Source organism: Strix uralensis, chromosome 7 (genome assembly GCF_047716275.1).
Source record: "Strix uralensis isolate ZFMK-TIS-50842 chromosome 7, bStrUra1, whole genome shotgun sequence".
Lineage (NCBI taxonomy): Eukaryota > Metazoa > Chordata > Aves > Strigiformes > Strigidae > Strix > Strix uralensis.
This window is the reverse complement of record NC_133978.1, coordinates 42797136-42812543: the sequence shown is the minus strand read 5'-3', so window position 1 is coordinate 42812543 and position 15408 is coordinate 42797136. Positions and strand designations below refer to the sequence as shown.

General features: G+C 41.9%; 1 protein-coding gene across 3 annotated transcripts in view; it reads right to left on the bottom strand.

Annotated features, from left to right (window-relative positions):
* Positions 1–15408, bottom strand: part of INPP5A (inositol polyphosphate-5-phosphatase A) — a 251562-nt gene that overhangs the window by 82047 nt on the left and 154107 nt on the right. For all 3 annotated transcript variants that reach the window (XM_074875636.1, XM_074875638.1, XM_074875637.1), the window contains exon 8: positions 13681–13800. In XM_074875636.1, coding sequence (XP_074731737.1) covers positions 13681–13800 — 120 coding nt within the window. The remainder of the gene's footprint in view (positions 1–13680; positions 13801–15408) is intronic.

Sequence of the window (15408 nt, the reverse complement as noted above, 5' to 3'; positions counted from 1 at the left end):
ATGTGCATACAAATCAAATCCAGCTTTCAAATTGATAATTCTAACCAGTTGCTCCCCTTGTAGTTTGTCTTGTTGGACATTTTAGAAAGAGCATCTCATGAGAGACTAAAAAAAAATAGTCCAGACGTTACTTCTCAAGAATGATGCTTTAGGCGGCTTCTGACATAGCTCCTTTCCACAGGTGGTGAAATTCAGGTGTAAAGTAAAATTACCAACAGTGGTACAGCAAAGGATATACACATTTATGTACTTATGAAACGATCTGGGATACCTAACAATAAAATATGCTTTAAATGACTCAACTTAATACACGTACGTAACCTACTGTCCTTGCCACTGGAACTTACCTTTAGTTCAAGAGCCCCCAAATCTTAGAATCATTTCAGCAGTTTGGTACTTTGACAGCTCTATTCTGAAATACTTAATGGTGCCTAGAATTGCACTGAATCACTGGCACAAGAACTAATCTTCTTGATTGTGCTTTTAGGATCAGACTCCAAGTTAGCAAAGGAGATGGCAATAAAGAAGAGTACAGCAGTATTTCCTCCCCCAGGAACATGCAGGAAAACATCCGGCACTGGGGGGACTCGGACAGAAACCGAGCACTGCAAAACACTGTGAGTCTCGCCAGGACCAAGGACACACACTGAAGGTGTTGGGACTGGAGCAAGAGCTAAACATAAGTGTTCATTCCTCCTGTTTCTGTGTCCTAAGCCACAAATATATACAGTTCAGCACCTGTACAAGTAAATGAGAACTCAGAAGACAATTTTTTTTTTAAAAACAAGAACGAGCGCTTGCAAATGAACTAGGAAGGCTTCAAAATCTGTGTTATTCTACTTTGCGATTTGTTTCTCTAACAATACCCTTCCTTTAACCATGAATCAAATAATTCTTTAAAAATGTTGCCATGAATCAGTCAATGGAGTGATAAATCTGAATCATATAAAAAGAAAGCAGCCAACCTATGTCACCAGCATTAATCTTATGTTTTTAGTGGGGGCCCTTTCCTTTAGGTTGTACTTGCTGACTACCAGATTATCCTGAAGGGCTTCAACATAAAGGCTCTATTCTTTCCTGTACAACTTTTCCAAACAGCTTGTGACAAAATAACTGACTCAGGTAAAAATTTCATGACTGTAGAGAAGCTACAAACATTTCACTTCCACAGCTCTATAGGCAAGAGCAAACAAAAGATCATCAGTGCCTTAACTAGCTGTGCTGCTTGTTGTGACCTACGCAGGCCCATCAAGAGGTGATGCGCAATCTGGATGTATCCAATGCTTGAAGACAAATAAACCAGAAAACTTTTCAAACAGATCACAGCCCTTCCTTCTGAAAAGAAGAATTCTTCCCTTTGAAAAGGCTGGAAGAACATGTTCACTCTTCTAATCCTTTGTTCTTGCTCCAGAAGGTATCACTTATAAGAAAAGAGTTTATTTGTACTTGGAACATACCAATGAGGTATCTTTTACTTCTGCATATTTTGGAAATCAAAACAATAAATTCAATATGGCAAATAAGGACCATTATCCAAGGAAAAAATGCACGCTTATGAGCGGGTTTATTGATGACCCTGTTAAACTTTAAAGCACACAAATATAAATACTGTAGATAATTTATTTTCTACTAGGCTCCACAAACACAGAACTTTTAATTGTGTAAGAGTTCTTGATAATAGTATTAGATTCTTCATACTCGGAACACCTTCATTATTTTGCCAGTTTCAAACTAATTCTACATTTTTAGCTGATGGCTCTACACTGAAAGTTTTCTGGACTGGTTGGGTTCTCTGTTCCTTTTCAACTTTTGTTGTATTTTGAGAAGAGGCAGACCACTAACAATTTCTGAAGTAGAGTTGAACAGCTTTTTATACATGACAGGACAGTAAAAGAAGGAGACACTCAAGCAATTCTAACTTTTAAATCCAGTTTACAGTCAAAGTTAGGCACATGCTTAAATGTTTTGATGAGTCAGATCCATGGTTCACACTTTTTTTAAGGAGTAAGCATCACTGTAAGGGTGCAAACTGATGTTAAATTACTACAGCAATTTCTTTGCTGTAAAATAAATACGTCAAATTCTTATTTTAGTCTAACAACTGCAGGGTTGCCTCACACTGGATATCAGCAACTGCTTTACAAACCCAGAAAGTTGTTACTGTGTCTGCACTGGAAATGTACTTGCTCTGCTGTGTCGGCAAGACTTCCAGCAAAACGACCTCCACTCACCAGTACTTTCAGTGTGGCAGTCCCCTCACATATTTTCCTGAAGACCTGTGACAAAAACTCTGTTATTCTGGGTGCAGCAGGAGAATTACGAGAAATCTCAGAAACCCTCTGAGTTATGACACTGAATAGCTTGAGCCAGGGAGGCCCACCTGCCACAGAAGCACTACCCAGCCCCGAGCAGGGGCCGGCCAGACCCAGGCGATGGGCAAACAAATGCCACAGTACAAATGCTCAGGATTTGGTCTGGGAGCCCAGGATATGTCAACTTTCACATACAGACAGTCCTCTCCGTCTGGATGGCAGCATCAGCTGAACAGACTGTGAAGGGTAAGTTTTTTTAAAGCCATTTAGGAGATCTGGATGCCATATTCCTACCAAGACTTAAATGAGTAAGAGGCAGAGGTTCCTCTTCTCCTTGATGCTACTGGAAACCTGGGTCTAGTTATTAATTTCAGTCTATACACAGAACACCAAAAGGAATCACTTTGTACAATCTTAAAATGAACAATTCTGTGTTATTGGAATCACTGAAATCCCTTTGTAATTTACTTTAAAGTACTCATTATAGTAGTTACACTTAAAGTTCCTTTATGAAATGCACCCTCTTTTATAAAAGCTAAATGGTGTACTGTATATACGTTTCAAAGGACTGAAATTCATCCAGAAAACAATAGGGCAATCAGAAACATGACTGACTTTCCCTTCCTTTCATACTTATCTCCCTCCCATACTGTCGCAAGAAAGGAGAAGACAAGGAAGCAGATAAATATCAACAATTTGGTCATGGAAGAGAGCAGCTGAACATGATTCAGTGTGACAAGAGGCACTGTGATTTGGCTAAACCATTTCTCAGGGCACTGTGTAAGGAGGATCAGCAGCATTATTCCTTTAATAGCCATGTCTAATGCAATAGCCAGCTGGGTTTTGTCCCAGACCAAGGTATCAGCATCAGGTCAGAAGGTAACATTCTGTTTACACGATTATTTCCTAAAGCACTTATCTTCTCCTCGGTGTGAAAGTTGACTTTTCTGTTTGTAAGGAGGCCTAAAGAATTGAGGGAATGGGAAAAATTAGCTACACTGAGCTGGAGCTGAATGGCATTAAGTGGGAGGTCTGAGAAAGGCTGCTGCGGCGCTCAGCAGGACACCTTATTAGCCGCGTCATCGCAGTTCATTCAGGCAAGCCATACCAGTGTCACCAGCATTCCCACACAAAGACAAAGTTCTTCACACAGTCTATAAACATGCCTCCCTGGCCAATTCATCCTAACTTGACACCGCTGAAAAGAGGGGCTTGAGGGTTTTTTTTTTTGTTGTGTTTTTTTTTTTTTTTTTTTTTAAACACAACAATAACATAACAAAACAAAACAAAAAACTTGCAGCTCTGCCAAGCAGGCTGAATGGAGGAGAAGGAGGGACACTGTCACGTTTCTCGGGAAGAAACAATCCAGAGGTCAAGCCATATTTTATTCAGTGAGCAAATTTTTATAATAGCTAAATGTGTTTAAGCTAAATACTAGCTAATATGAGCACTTCTGTATTCCTCATACAACTCCAGGGTAAGATACTCTCTTTCCACAGTCTCTTTATTTTTGCACATTATCCACACAGAAGAATTAAAGGTGCAAAAGCTGCTTTTACAGAGAGCATGTGACTGCCTATATAAAATGTCCTTTCCTAAGTAAAGGAATATGAAAACGCAGCTATACGCAGAGAAGAGAGGCCAGCTCAGTCTGGGTGTGGCCATCACTCCTCAGGTTAAACCGCTCATCTTGTTTATTGTTGACGTAAGCAGAGCTGTGAACCCCAGGTTCTGTTCGATCTGAATCTCGTAGCAGTAATGCTGGCCTGTGCCTCTGCAGGGGATGGTAAAATCTTCTCAGGCTCCAGCCCATCAGCGGAGCATTCAGGAAACACCGGGCCATTTGCACCCTCGCTGCCTGCAGGACCGGTGCGGGGCCCTGCCCGTGGCTGCCGCAGGGTCACCGCCGCAGGGTCACCGCCAGGCTCCTGGCGCGGAGGCCACGCAGCACTCCACAGCCAGACCCACACCTCACTGCCACACCCTGCAAAGGGCACGCTCAGCTAACCTTTCCTTGAGAAGAGAGCATCTTACCCCAAAGAGGAATGTTTAGGAAGTGGGGGGGAAGAAGCAAGCAGAAAAGTGACTTGACCATCTGGTTTGCAGGAGCCAAGAGCTAGTAGGGAGGTAGCAGGTGACCTGCGGATCAGGAGGTTCTACACACTTTCTTTCCCATAGATCTGTAATCCCAGAGGTAATAACAACTCCTGCAGTGACTTCTGGTGGAAAGTCAAGGAACAACGGCAGTGAAACCTGTCTTCTACCACAGCCATGTTAAGGAAGTGAAGAGAATGGAAACGTCAGGTTTTGGCTTATACAAAACCAGACACAGGATTGCTATGTGGCTTTCAGGTTTCTGCCATTCCTATCTTCACTACTTCTTCCTTTATAAGTTTTAATGAAAGAGATCAGCTTGCACACCTGCACCTCAAGAACTGGTCTATGAGGCATCCACCTCCAGCAGAGGTTTTAGAGAAGGCCTTGAAACAGAAACCTGTCATCTCTTCTGCAGCACAGTCAGTGCTCAGCTCGCACCATTTCGTGTTCTCAGATATACATTTAGAGACAAATTCCAGAAAAATCCCCATCAATTCTGAATAAAAGTTACCTGGTGACTGCCTAAGTGTGCCTCAAAAGGCGTGATGTAAGTGCCTTCATCGGCATGCCTAAGGTGTTGTAGCACTGTCATTAAAAATAAAGTTTATCATATTTTTGTGCCTTGTTCTTTCTGATATAATAGCTAAAACCTATTAATAACACCAAAACATCTCTAAAGGTCAAGCAGCATACAGCAAGATGAAGGGAATTGTCAAGAAGCTTAGGCAATCATCTTAGCACTCAAGACATTTGCCAGGGCTGTTTAACTAATATGTGATGTTCACTTTTAATTTCAATATAGTGCCATTTGGGCAAAAATGCTGTATTTTTTAATTAATTACAATGTCAGCAGCTATTAAGATTAAAAGAAAGACCACATCAATAATAAATACTTAATCCAAAGAAAGGATTACAAGAAGAGCAATAAAAATCAATTTTTAGAGCTGGAAAATTGTGACTTTTTCCTCACTTGACTGGTATTTTCATTATATTGACAAAACCATGATCTTACCTGACACTGACATTCGCCTAATGAAATAGCAGCCATGTATAATGATGTAAGTACTTGTCAATTTTGCTACAGGAGAACACAATGCTATGGCACTGGTGTTATGTTACAAAGAAATTTCCTTGCTCCTCATCTGATGTAAGAGAAAACAACAAGAAGAAACCAGAGAAATTGCACGTCTTTTTGAATCTTCCTTTACTTTATCATGGAAGATTAGAATTCTTCCATGTAACTTTTGGAACCCCTCAATGTTGGTAACACTCTGTCACAGGCAGGCAGCAGAAAGCTGCTGTATTCTACTCTGCATGAAGACTGAGACGTTGCAGTTCTTGGTTACTGTTCTGCAGGGCTTGGATGTGGGGGAGCAAAGCAAAAACCCTGTGTTCACTTAGCGCTAAAAGTGCAAATGGCAAGCCAGAAAATAACCAGGACATGCAGCCATGAGGTACTGATCCACTAACTCATCAAGGCTGGGAAAAGCATTTTTTGTGACAAGAATTCATTACAGAGGCCCTGTACATCCTCAGCAGTTCCAGCGGGAGCCGTGCCAGAGCGGTTAAGCCATCCTGCCAGGTCTGTATCTCACCAGACTCGTGGCAGATGCCTCTCCCCGTCCCACCTCCTGTGGATGGCCGCGTGGGCAAAGGGGACAGTGGGAGGTGACAGGACACGGGCCACGTCACCCCACGACACGCCGCTAGTGACAGAAACCCGCACGTTCCAGCGGCTCCTGGGGGAAACAGCCAGGCTCAGAGGGACTGAATTAAAAATAAACCCAACCACTTCCAGAAAAGGGTAATGCAAATTACTAGAAACACAGAAAGACTTTGCTCACAAAGGATAAAAAAATGCTTGAAGTTGAGAAAAGCTAACTAGCACAAATGTTACATAGCTCGGGCATTTGTCCCTTTGAAAATCGCACTACAGTGGAGGACTGAGCTGAGCAGAAACCAACGAGGGGAGACGTGACAGGAACGTTTGAAGTGCTAAAGAGAAGGGAAAAGCCCCTCTCCTTCAAAAGAGCACACCATTAAAAAAAATTAGAGCTGTCAATATTAGGTCTGAACAAAGAAAATTCTGGTGGATATAGAGATAACAGGATCATTTTCCTTGTTGGAGTGAGAAACTGAATCATCTCAGCCACATCTTAAGCCCTACACTGATGGAAGAAAGAGAAAGCAGCTTTCATAAAACGTGGGGCAGTTACAGCTATTTACCTGTCAGTCCACCAAGAACGTCTGCCAAGGCCGTCTGCAACTGCTTCAGCACTTGTGCAGACAGACAAGCGGCTAAAAATGCTGTAACTTCCATTGGATTGTTTACCTGTTAGGGAGAATATGTGTCCTTCCAGGACACACAATACAAGGCTCAGAGACAACCACCTTCTCACATAGTGATCCTGCCTTCCTATCAGAGTAAAAATGTTGAAAGACAGTTATTCCCTTAGTGCCCACAGACTCAAACTGCAGCAGAATGGAGCTCTTTCAACTATTTCTCTGTTTTATAACTATCAGCTCATAGCATCATCTTACAGCCAGCACTGTAAATAAAATCACAATAGCAATTTATTTTAATTTCTCTGCAAATGAATAAAAATTGGATCAACGGCCTATATAGATCCTTCTTAATTGAATCATAGTTATCCTGGAAGATTATATGGCTATACGATAGAACATTTCAAAAGACACAAACCGCAATGAATGCTGATGTGAGTGTCACCTTTAGCTAGACACTAACGACTGCTCTTTATCTAGCTCCAGACTCCCTAAGGAACAAATTACAGTAGAGAAATATAACTCGATGAGAACATGACGCACTCCGCACATTCTCATATAAAGCCATTTTCAGGACAAAATCAAGCAGGCAACAACTTATTTGCAGCCATTTCTTTTTTAAGAGGCATTCCTTCTTTTCTTCAATTGTCTGTGTTTAATTACAGAAATTCTCCTGCGAGTGGTATTTTTTTACAATACATCTAATCCAGCCTGTAGTACTATCAGTTATATTCTACCAGAAAGACACAGCAGCCAACTGAGGCAGCTCCAGGAGAACCTGTTACTGGAAAACTGTTAAAAAGGAGTAAAGCCCTTATGAAGGACGAGGTGGAGGCTCAGAGTGCTGCCAAAAGCGGCCCCAGCTCACAGGCAGACTTGGCGGCCCCGTACTGCGACCCACGTCACAGGCCAGCCAGCTCGCTTCTGTGAAAACTGCTGTCGAAACCCCTCCAGGAAACCTCACAGCTTTTATTTACAGCATTTCTTCTGAAAGAGCCACAATTCTGTTCGCATCAGGCAGACTGAAGAGTGACTTAGTGTATCCACACTACTGTTTTTTTAAGTGACACCTTTCTGGGTGACACCCGCAAGTTCTTAGGAGTTCTGGATTTTGGATTGCTGATTCTTCAGTCAGATCTTTGCTTCCAAACCTGCTATTGCTTATACAGATGAGGGAAAAAACCAGATCTTTAATTTACACTTTGAATAATAAGTGCTGCGAATTTATTAATAACCTGCTCAGTTATTAATTAATGCCAAAAAGAAAAAAAAAAAGGAGCCCCAAATGCTGAAAATAATGGAATAAGGGCAAGATTACTGACTAGGACTATCAGAAATCATCATTCACTTATTATGGAAATGCATTTACTGTAATCTTAAAATTATAATGATCTATATTTTCCATTACAATGCATACAAGTACAAAATTATTCTTCTGCTAAAAATATACTGAACTAAAATTCAAAATGTGTTTGTGTAAACAGGAAGGACATACGAGTTAAATTTTTGATAACTACATCAAACATGCAAAAACTCGAGCCAGCAGAAAAACAAGAGCAAGGAAAAAGTGTCTTTGACTGTATTTGACAGGTTGAAAGTAACAAGACAATTTTGTTGGATTTACTCTTTAAAGAGCATATTATACAAACAGGCTAATTTTGAGAGCACTTAACCTTAGTTTAAAGGGGGGGGATGACTGAATATTAATGAGATGAGCCTTAGGGTGTTTAATGAAAAGCTGTCTTTTTGAATGTGATCTAGGGTTTTAAACCTTTGTTAGAAGACATTTGGATGGAAGGTTTATTTGTCCTGGGAGTGCATTCTATCTGAATACACAGAAATTTCACTAAAAGTTTGAAGGCACATGATTATGGAGAGTTTTCACTTGATGTTAAAATCACTATTGTAAAAATAAATAAAATTTTAAAAATCCAACACCACAATCCCCCCTCCCCCCCCCCCCCCCCCCAAGCAAGCTACTCCTAGGATCTTCTGAAATGACCCAGATCTTTAGAGTGAAGTTTTCCTTTGCCTAGAAACTAAGTGGCTTTTCTTTTGCTCATTCAGCTGCTAGTTCTGGGAAAAGCCCAAAGAGAAACATTTAGATTGGAGGGGTCTTTGAGAAGATGTGACAGTTGACTGATGAGCATCCATAAAATGACAAAGAATAGTTGTGTGGAGCCGGTGCATCACATCGCCTCTCCCTGGGAAACTAATTGCTCTGAATTGTTAATAGTAACATTATTTTTCTGGCAATCATTTCTTTTGAATACCCAAAATGAGCATGAAACAGCTCCTTTGACCGGACATAAAAGTTAAATGTCCCAATGTTGATCAAATTAACTTCAGCTATGTGACAATGGACTATATTTGTGAGAAAATAATGAAGGGCACAAAGGGGAGCTTTATGCCAAGATTTCACAGTTGTAATGTAAAAATGTTTCTGTTGAACTAGGCCAGGGAACATTTCAATAGGAAAACAGAAGAGCACTGTCACTTTCTTTAAAAAAAAACCACATTCATTTTATGGATCTGAATGCTCTAGATAATTTCAGGAAGTTTAAATGGCTGGCACACCAAGAACCACAGTATCAGGCTCACATCTCACGTCCGTGTCCTTCGCAAACTCTTCTAATACTTTTAAAGGACCCTGTCGTACAGCTTCTACTCACTCCCTAGCCAGGCTGTTAAATTCAGCAGACACTTTACCCCAGCAAGTGTCTAAAGGACATGAGTAACATGTCAATATGGTTAATTAATATGACATATGCACAAGCATTAATTACAGCAGATGTATGAAAGACTAAACTAAAATGTAAACTACATTTCCCTTCTTACTCTCGTGTATAGCTGAAACCCTCCAACTTCAGAAAATACAAAAATGCAAGTATCATGCAAACAGGGCTAACTGCACCTGGGAATTATGCAAAATGGGCCTGGAAGAATTTTTTCACCCCACAAAATATAAAGCAGGTGCTCACATTCTCATTTATAAAGCAAATTCAGAAATCCAGTTTTGACTGTATTTTTGTCTATCTGGAACAACGTAATTGACTTCTGGGAATTTATTGACAAAAACTCATTACACACGCCAATTTTTTACATATACACGGTATATGTATTTGTAAATATACAAACAAATATTTGCTTAACACCAGTGTAATTCCAACTCTCTTAGTCTTTAAAGAGATTTTCTTCACGCTTGCTAAACAGCAAATGCTAAACCTGATGTGGCCCAGCACGCACCAGCTAGCTGTTCTTTAAAAGCATTCTTCTCACTATATAATTCATTTTAAACATTATTAAAGCTAAACCACTTCAGAACACCATTGTAAGATTAAACCTTTCTACTCCCAAAACATGTTATCATGATTATTAATAGATCTCCTCAAGTGAAAACTTTTAGCGGCAACTTTAAATCATTCACTTGACACTTTTCCCTTTGTCTTCCCCCCCCCCCCACCCCCCCCAGTAATTTAGAGATGTTGTGCAGCTTAGTGCCTATGCGTTAAAACCTTGCAATTAAAGTATTTTTGGGGAAAACAACCTCCCTGATGATTTTAATAGTTAAACTAATTCATTTGAGCTTTATTTGCAAAGTATTTTCTTTTTTGTATTTCAAACTCCTGGGATAGCTTTTACCTTCCATGAAAAGGCTGTACGTAATTCATGTTTATGAAGATGCAGCGTGAACAGAACTGCGCTTTCACTTACTCCCACAGTAACCTAAATCAACTGTGAGAAGGTGTTTCTGTTTCATTCAGTGAAGGTTTAGCTCATTAAACTGTTTTCCTTCTCAGTATTGTTCACTGGGTTTGAACTGCATTGCTGTTAAATGCTCTTTAGCAGTTTAAAGGCTTTAAAGGAAAAGACTTATCAGTCTCTGTTTTTAACAGCACTAAATCTGCATTATTAGTTCATGCAGATAAGGGGATTTAAAAGCTCAGCTTGAAACCTCTCTCTTCTGTATTTATCTGACACTGCATAGTTCCAGTAGCTCAGCTGGAAATGTAGATCTATGAAGCTTTAAAGAGAGATTAAAGCCAAGAAAAGAAGTACTTTTCCCCCTATAGACGCTCTCACTTTCCCTTTTCCTACTGTCTGAAGGAGTGATGGCAGACAATGGTCAAAGATGGTTCCCAAAACCCTCTGAATGGGGACACTGTTGGTGGTAGCATTCATTCAAAGTGAGCTTCAGTGTATTGTCCTCCCCAATCAGCAGATCAGAATAGAGTTTGCTGGTGGCTGCCAAAAGGTTAGCAATGCCGATGAAAGGGGTTTCCCATTATTCACTGCTCTTACAGAACTCCCCTTTTGTTCGAGGCAGCCCATCATTTCACTATGGAGGTCCGGATCTGCGGCTGGCTGCTCTCTCAAAATGAACAATTCATCTGAATGCGAGCTCACAGTAGTAGCGTGCAACCTAAAATCGAAGGTTTTCTTTTCTAAGGACAGGGGAGTTGGGGCAGTTTTTGGCAGTGTCACATTTTAATGATATACCATCATGACATCTCTGACCCACAGCTGACACTAATACTACAGTCTTATTACCTTACCCTTGCCAGGGCATCGTGGGAGGTCCAAGGCCAAAATTAGCTAATGAAGCACACTGTATGCTGCAAACAAGTGTGCAATAAATAATGCAAAACGTTTATACAGGTTTGCTAAAGTTTCCTTGTGCAAAGCGAAGAAAAGGAGAGGAGACCAATGGAGCCAAGGAAAAATGAAATAAAAATAGGCCTTTCCCACACTGCTCTGTGTAACAGAACTCAGAAATCTGTGTCTCAAGCTGCACTGAGAGTAGATCCTGATCTTACAGCATCTGTCCCCTAAATAAGGAATCTTTTATAAACCACTGCATGTTACCCATTTACAAACCTTCCAAGTGCCTCCAGTGTCTCCTAATGATTTGAACAGGTTTTACAAGTGATACAATAGAAGACATACTAGATTTTTCCTCTTCATCCTTGTGTTGCCCCCAAAAGTGAAAATAAATGCCTGTTTTGGAGAAATTCCTACTTAGCCCTCTGCTGGGGTGCACAGGAAAAGCACTTCTTTACACGAAGTGGAGAAAGCAGTCTCTTTGCTAAAATATCTGCCTGTCTTTATATAATATAACACTTACAGAAAGGAATAAAACTTTGGATAGAACAGGACTGAAAAGGTATTTATACTCCATTCCACGTTTCAGAACCTTTTTCAGTGAAAATCTACATAGGGAAAAATGACAACACTGCACGTGCGAAGCTATTTTCCAACGCATAACCTAATTTGGTTCAGGAGTGCCTTTACCTTCTAGGCTGCTGCCAGAGAGAGTCACAAGAGTAAACAGTTACTCGTTGGTGGGGAATTCCTCACCCACCGCATTTGCCATGCGCAGGCTGCCAGCCCAGCCAGAAGGTCGAGACACGTTGAATCTGTCCTTCCCCCCAGCCCAAGTCTCGCTGAGCAACGTCTCCCCGCGAGCCCCTGGCACCTGCTCTCGTGGCTGACAAGGTCGAGCTGTGCGGGGTGGCGGGACGGGGCTCGCACCCGTTGCCATGCTGGGCCGTGCCAGGCCTTCCCGCGCCACAGCACCCGGTGCCCCGCGGCAGGACCAGGCCTGGCGGTGGGGAAGGGCAGCAGCAGTCCCATGCCGGCCTGGGGTGTCACCGAGCCCAGCACCCACCGGCACCCACAGCACCACTGCCGGAGCCAGCCCCGGCACACCACACCCGCCGCGGGCTGCCGGGCACCAGGGATCGGGGCAGGGAAACAGCACACAGAGGACTCTGCTTTTATGTTTTCCAGCCTAAGCCATTTGTTTTAAGCACCGTCTCACGTCACAGGTCGCAGCGTATGCCGTGGCTGCTTTGGAGAGACACTTTAAAGCTCCATTTCTCAGGCAAACATGAAGTCAAGCAGTACCTCATCAGAGAAATACCTATTTACTTTGCCAATACACGTATGCCCATGCAGAAATAATTTTTTCTTACTCAAGAAAAAGCTGTCTTTTTTTCTGACTTTATAACTGCTAATTAGGGCAGCTGTAAATTGTTGGGCATTTTCAGGACTATCCCCTGTATTGTACCACCCATCAGATGAATCAACTCTGTGACACCATTATAAACCATGATGTTATTAATAACAGCGATGACTGCACACAAATGCTGTGTTGCTGCTTGAAAAAGATTAGCTGCCTACTGCACTCAGCTAGTATTGAGATTAAAACACCACAGGGTTTAATGTTGAGGAGGTTGGAGCTTGTGACTTACGAGGAGAGGCTCAAAGAGTGGGACTTGTTCAGTTTACAGAAAAGATGGCTCCGGGAGGATTTCATTGCTGGCTTCATCCATCTGGTAGTTACAGAAGAGACAGAGCCAGGCTCTTCTCAGTAGTGCACACCACAAGGTGAGGGGTGATGGACACAAACTGCTTTGAGGGAGATTCTGATCGGATATTAGGGAGAAAAAGTTTCACAGCGAGGGTAGCCAAATACAGGAATAGGTGGCCCAGAGAAGCTGCAAACCACTACGCGTGGAGCTTTTCACAGCTCAGCTGGATAAGCCCTGAACAACCTGATCTGATGTTGAAGGCAGCCCTGCTCTGAGCAGGAGGATGAACAAGAGACTCCCAGAGGCCCCTTCCAACTGGAATTATTCTGTTATTCTGTAACTGAAAACATACTTGAACGGCAGCTTTATTAGACTCCATGCAGACTAAGAAGCAGCTAATCTAACACACACATTTAAAAAATAAACCTGCTTTCTACTCTACAAGTTCTGATGAGTTCAGAGAGATTCTCCAATCTCAGTAATTCAGCTTAAAAGAATAAGTGTCATAAACTGATCTGTAACTGGCACCGTCTAGAAAACTCTGATAAGAAGTGACCATTTTCAGTCCACAGAATAAAAATCTCTACATTTGTGAGTGTGCTTTTCGAAACATCTTTTATACACTGCTTACGAACACAGAAGAGCGAGAGAGGCTAGTAAAGGCTAATACATACCTATCAAGTACATAGCCAAGAGCCTTATGCCGTATTCCTGAGTAAACCGATGGGCTTGTTTCCCAAGCAATTAAATTGGAAGCATCATGGAAAAGATGAATGTTTACCAAGTCAAAGGCACTATGACAAAAAAGGAAAAAAATAAAATGATTCAGGATAAAAGAAAAAAACATTTGTGGCATCAGCAAAGCATTCAACATAATAACACTTACTGTATTCTCTCTTATATTACCTTAATATTTACTCACATAGACTGTGCAAATTAAGCCATTATCATCAGAAAATTGTTGAAGACTATCATCAAACTTATGACAACTCATCCACAGGTAAGACTGCATCTGGACTTTTGCTTAAAACACGTATAATATGAAAATGAAAAGCTATTTGTCAGTTACAATTCACAGAAACCAAGCAGTACCCTCTCACTAAAATAGTTTTAAAGCAAAATTGAATGTGTAAACAAAGAACTTCAAGTTTATAAAGCTGTAGCTAAATACCTAGTAGAATCGTGGCTTTGCAATAAACAAAAACAAAAGCTATTGACAGGAGAATTTTACTGACATTAAAGGCTAAATCGTGAAAGATGGTAAAAGTCTCTGTCTCCTTTCTTGTAAGCCCCCTTTCTATACTGCAAGGTCACAATTAGGTCTCTCAGAGCCTTCTCTTCTGCAGCTGAGCACCCCCAGCGCTCTCAGCCTGTCCTGACAGGGGAGCTGCTCCAGCCCCCGGACCCTCCTCTGGGCTCGCTCCAGCAGGTCCATGACTCCCTATGATCACGATGTGTCCACCCTGTCTTCCTGTTCATTTGTTGACAGCTATCTATAACTACATCCTACTCAGGGTTAGTGCACAGGTTCCTCGACACAGGGGCTGGAATTTGCTATGAGGCTGCACAACACTTGGTGGATTTTGGCTGGTAAAAGTATTTGTAACAATAATCGTTCTGCTAGCCTTACAACGTACCTGTATGCAACTGTATTTTTGTACCTTAAATCACTTCACACAATCCCACTTTTCACTGTGGCAGAAAACCTTCACGTGGGAGGAATTTTCTGTTATAAACATGCCCAGACAGAGGGATTTCCTATTGTCACCCAGTTAAAACAGACAGTGTCACTTGTGGTGGGCTGGCTCCGCAGAAGGCCCGCTGTCCTTCTGAGCTCTGGTTCCCCACTGCTGACAGACAGGACACAGCTGAGTGGCAAACAAAAAGCTACCCAGCTGTTGTGGCCAAGTTGGCATTCTGCTTCATATTTGCTCTTCTTGGGGCTTTCTGTGCGCTAGAGACCTGGTCTGCATCTTTAAAAACTCCATCGTCTCATTGCTTTGCTATGAGGCTCCTTTGGTGATGGGACATGGCGAGTCACAATGAAACCTGAAAACCTGGAAAACTTTTCACGCAGATTTAGCAATGCCACCCCCCCCCCCAAGGAAAACCCCTCAAACAAACCAGTGTATGCAGGAATTCCTGCACACCGCCCTGAGGGACAGAAGGGAAGGTGTCTCCCATGAAGCTCCCAAAGAGATACTTAAGGGACAGCACTGACAGCAGTTATGCTTTGGAAAGTAGGTCCCCCCAGCACTGCAGAAGGTGGTGGCCCCCTTAGCTCCTACATGCCCAATACTGCTATGTGCTCAAGAAGCTGTTGCACTTCATTTTGAGGGCACAATATGGGTTACTGTTTCTAAAAACACATTTTGGATAGGTTCCATGAACACTAATAATAA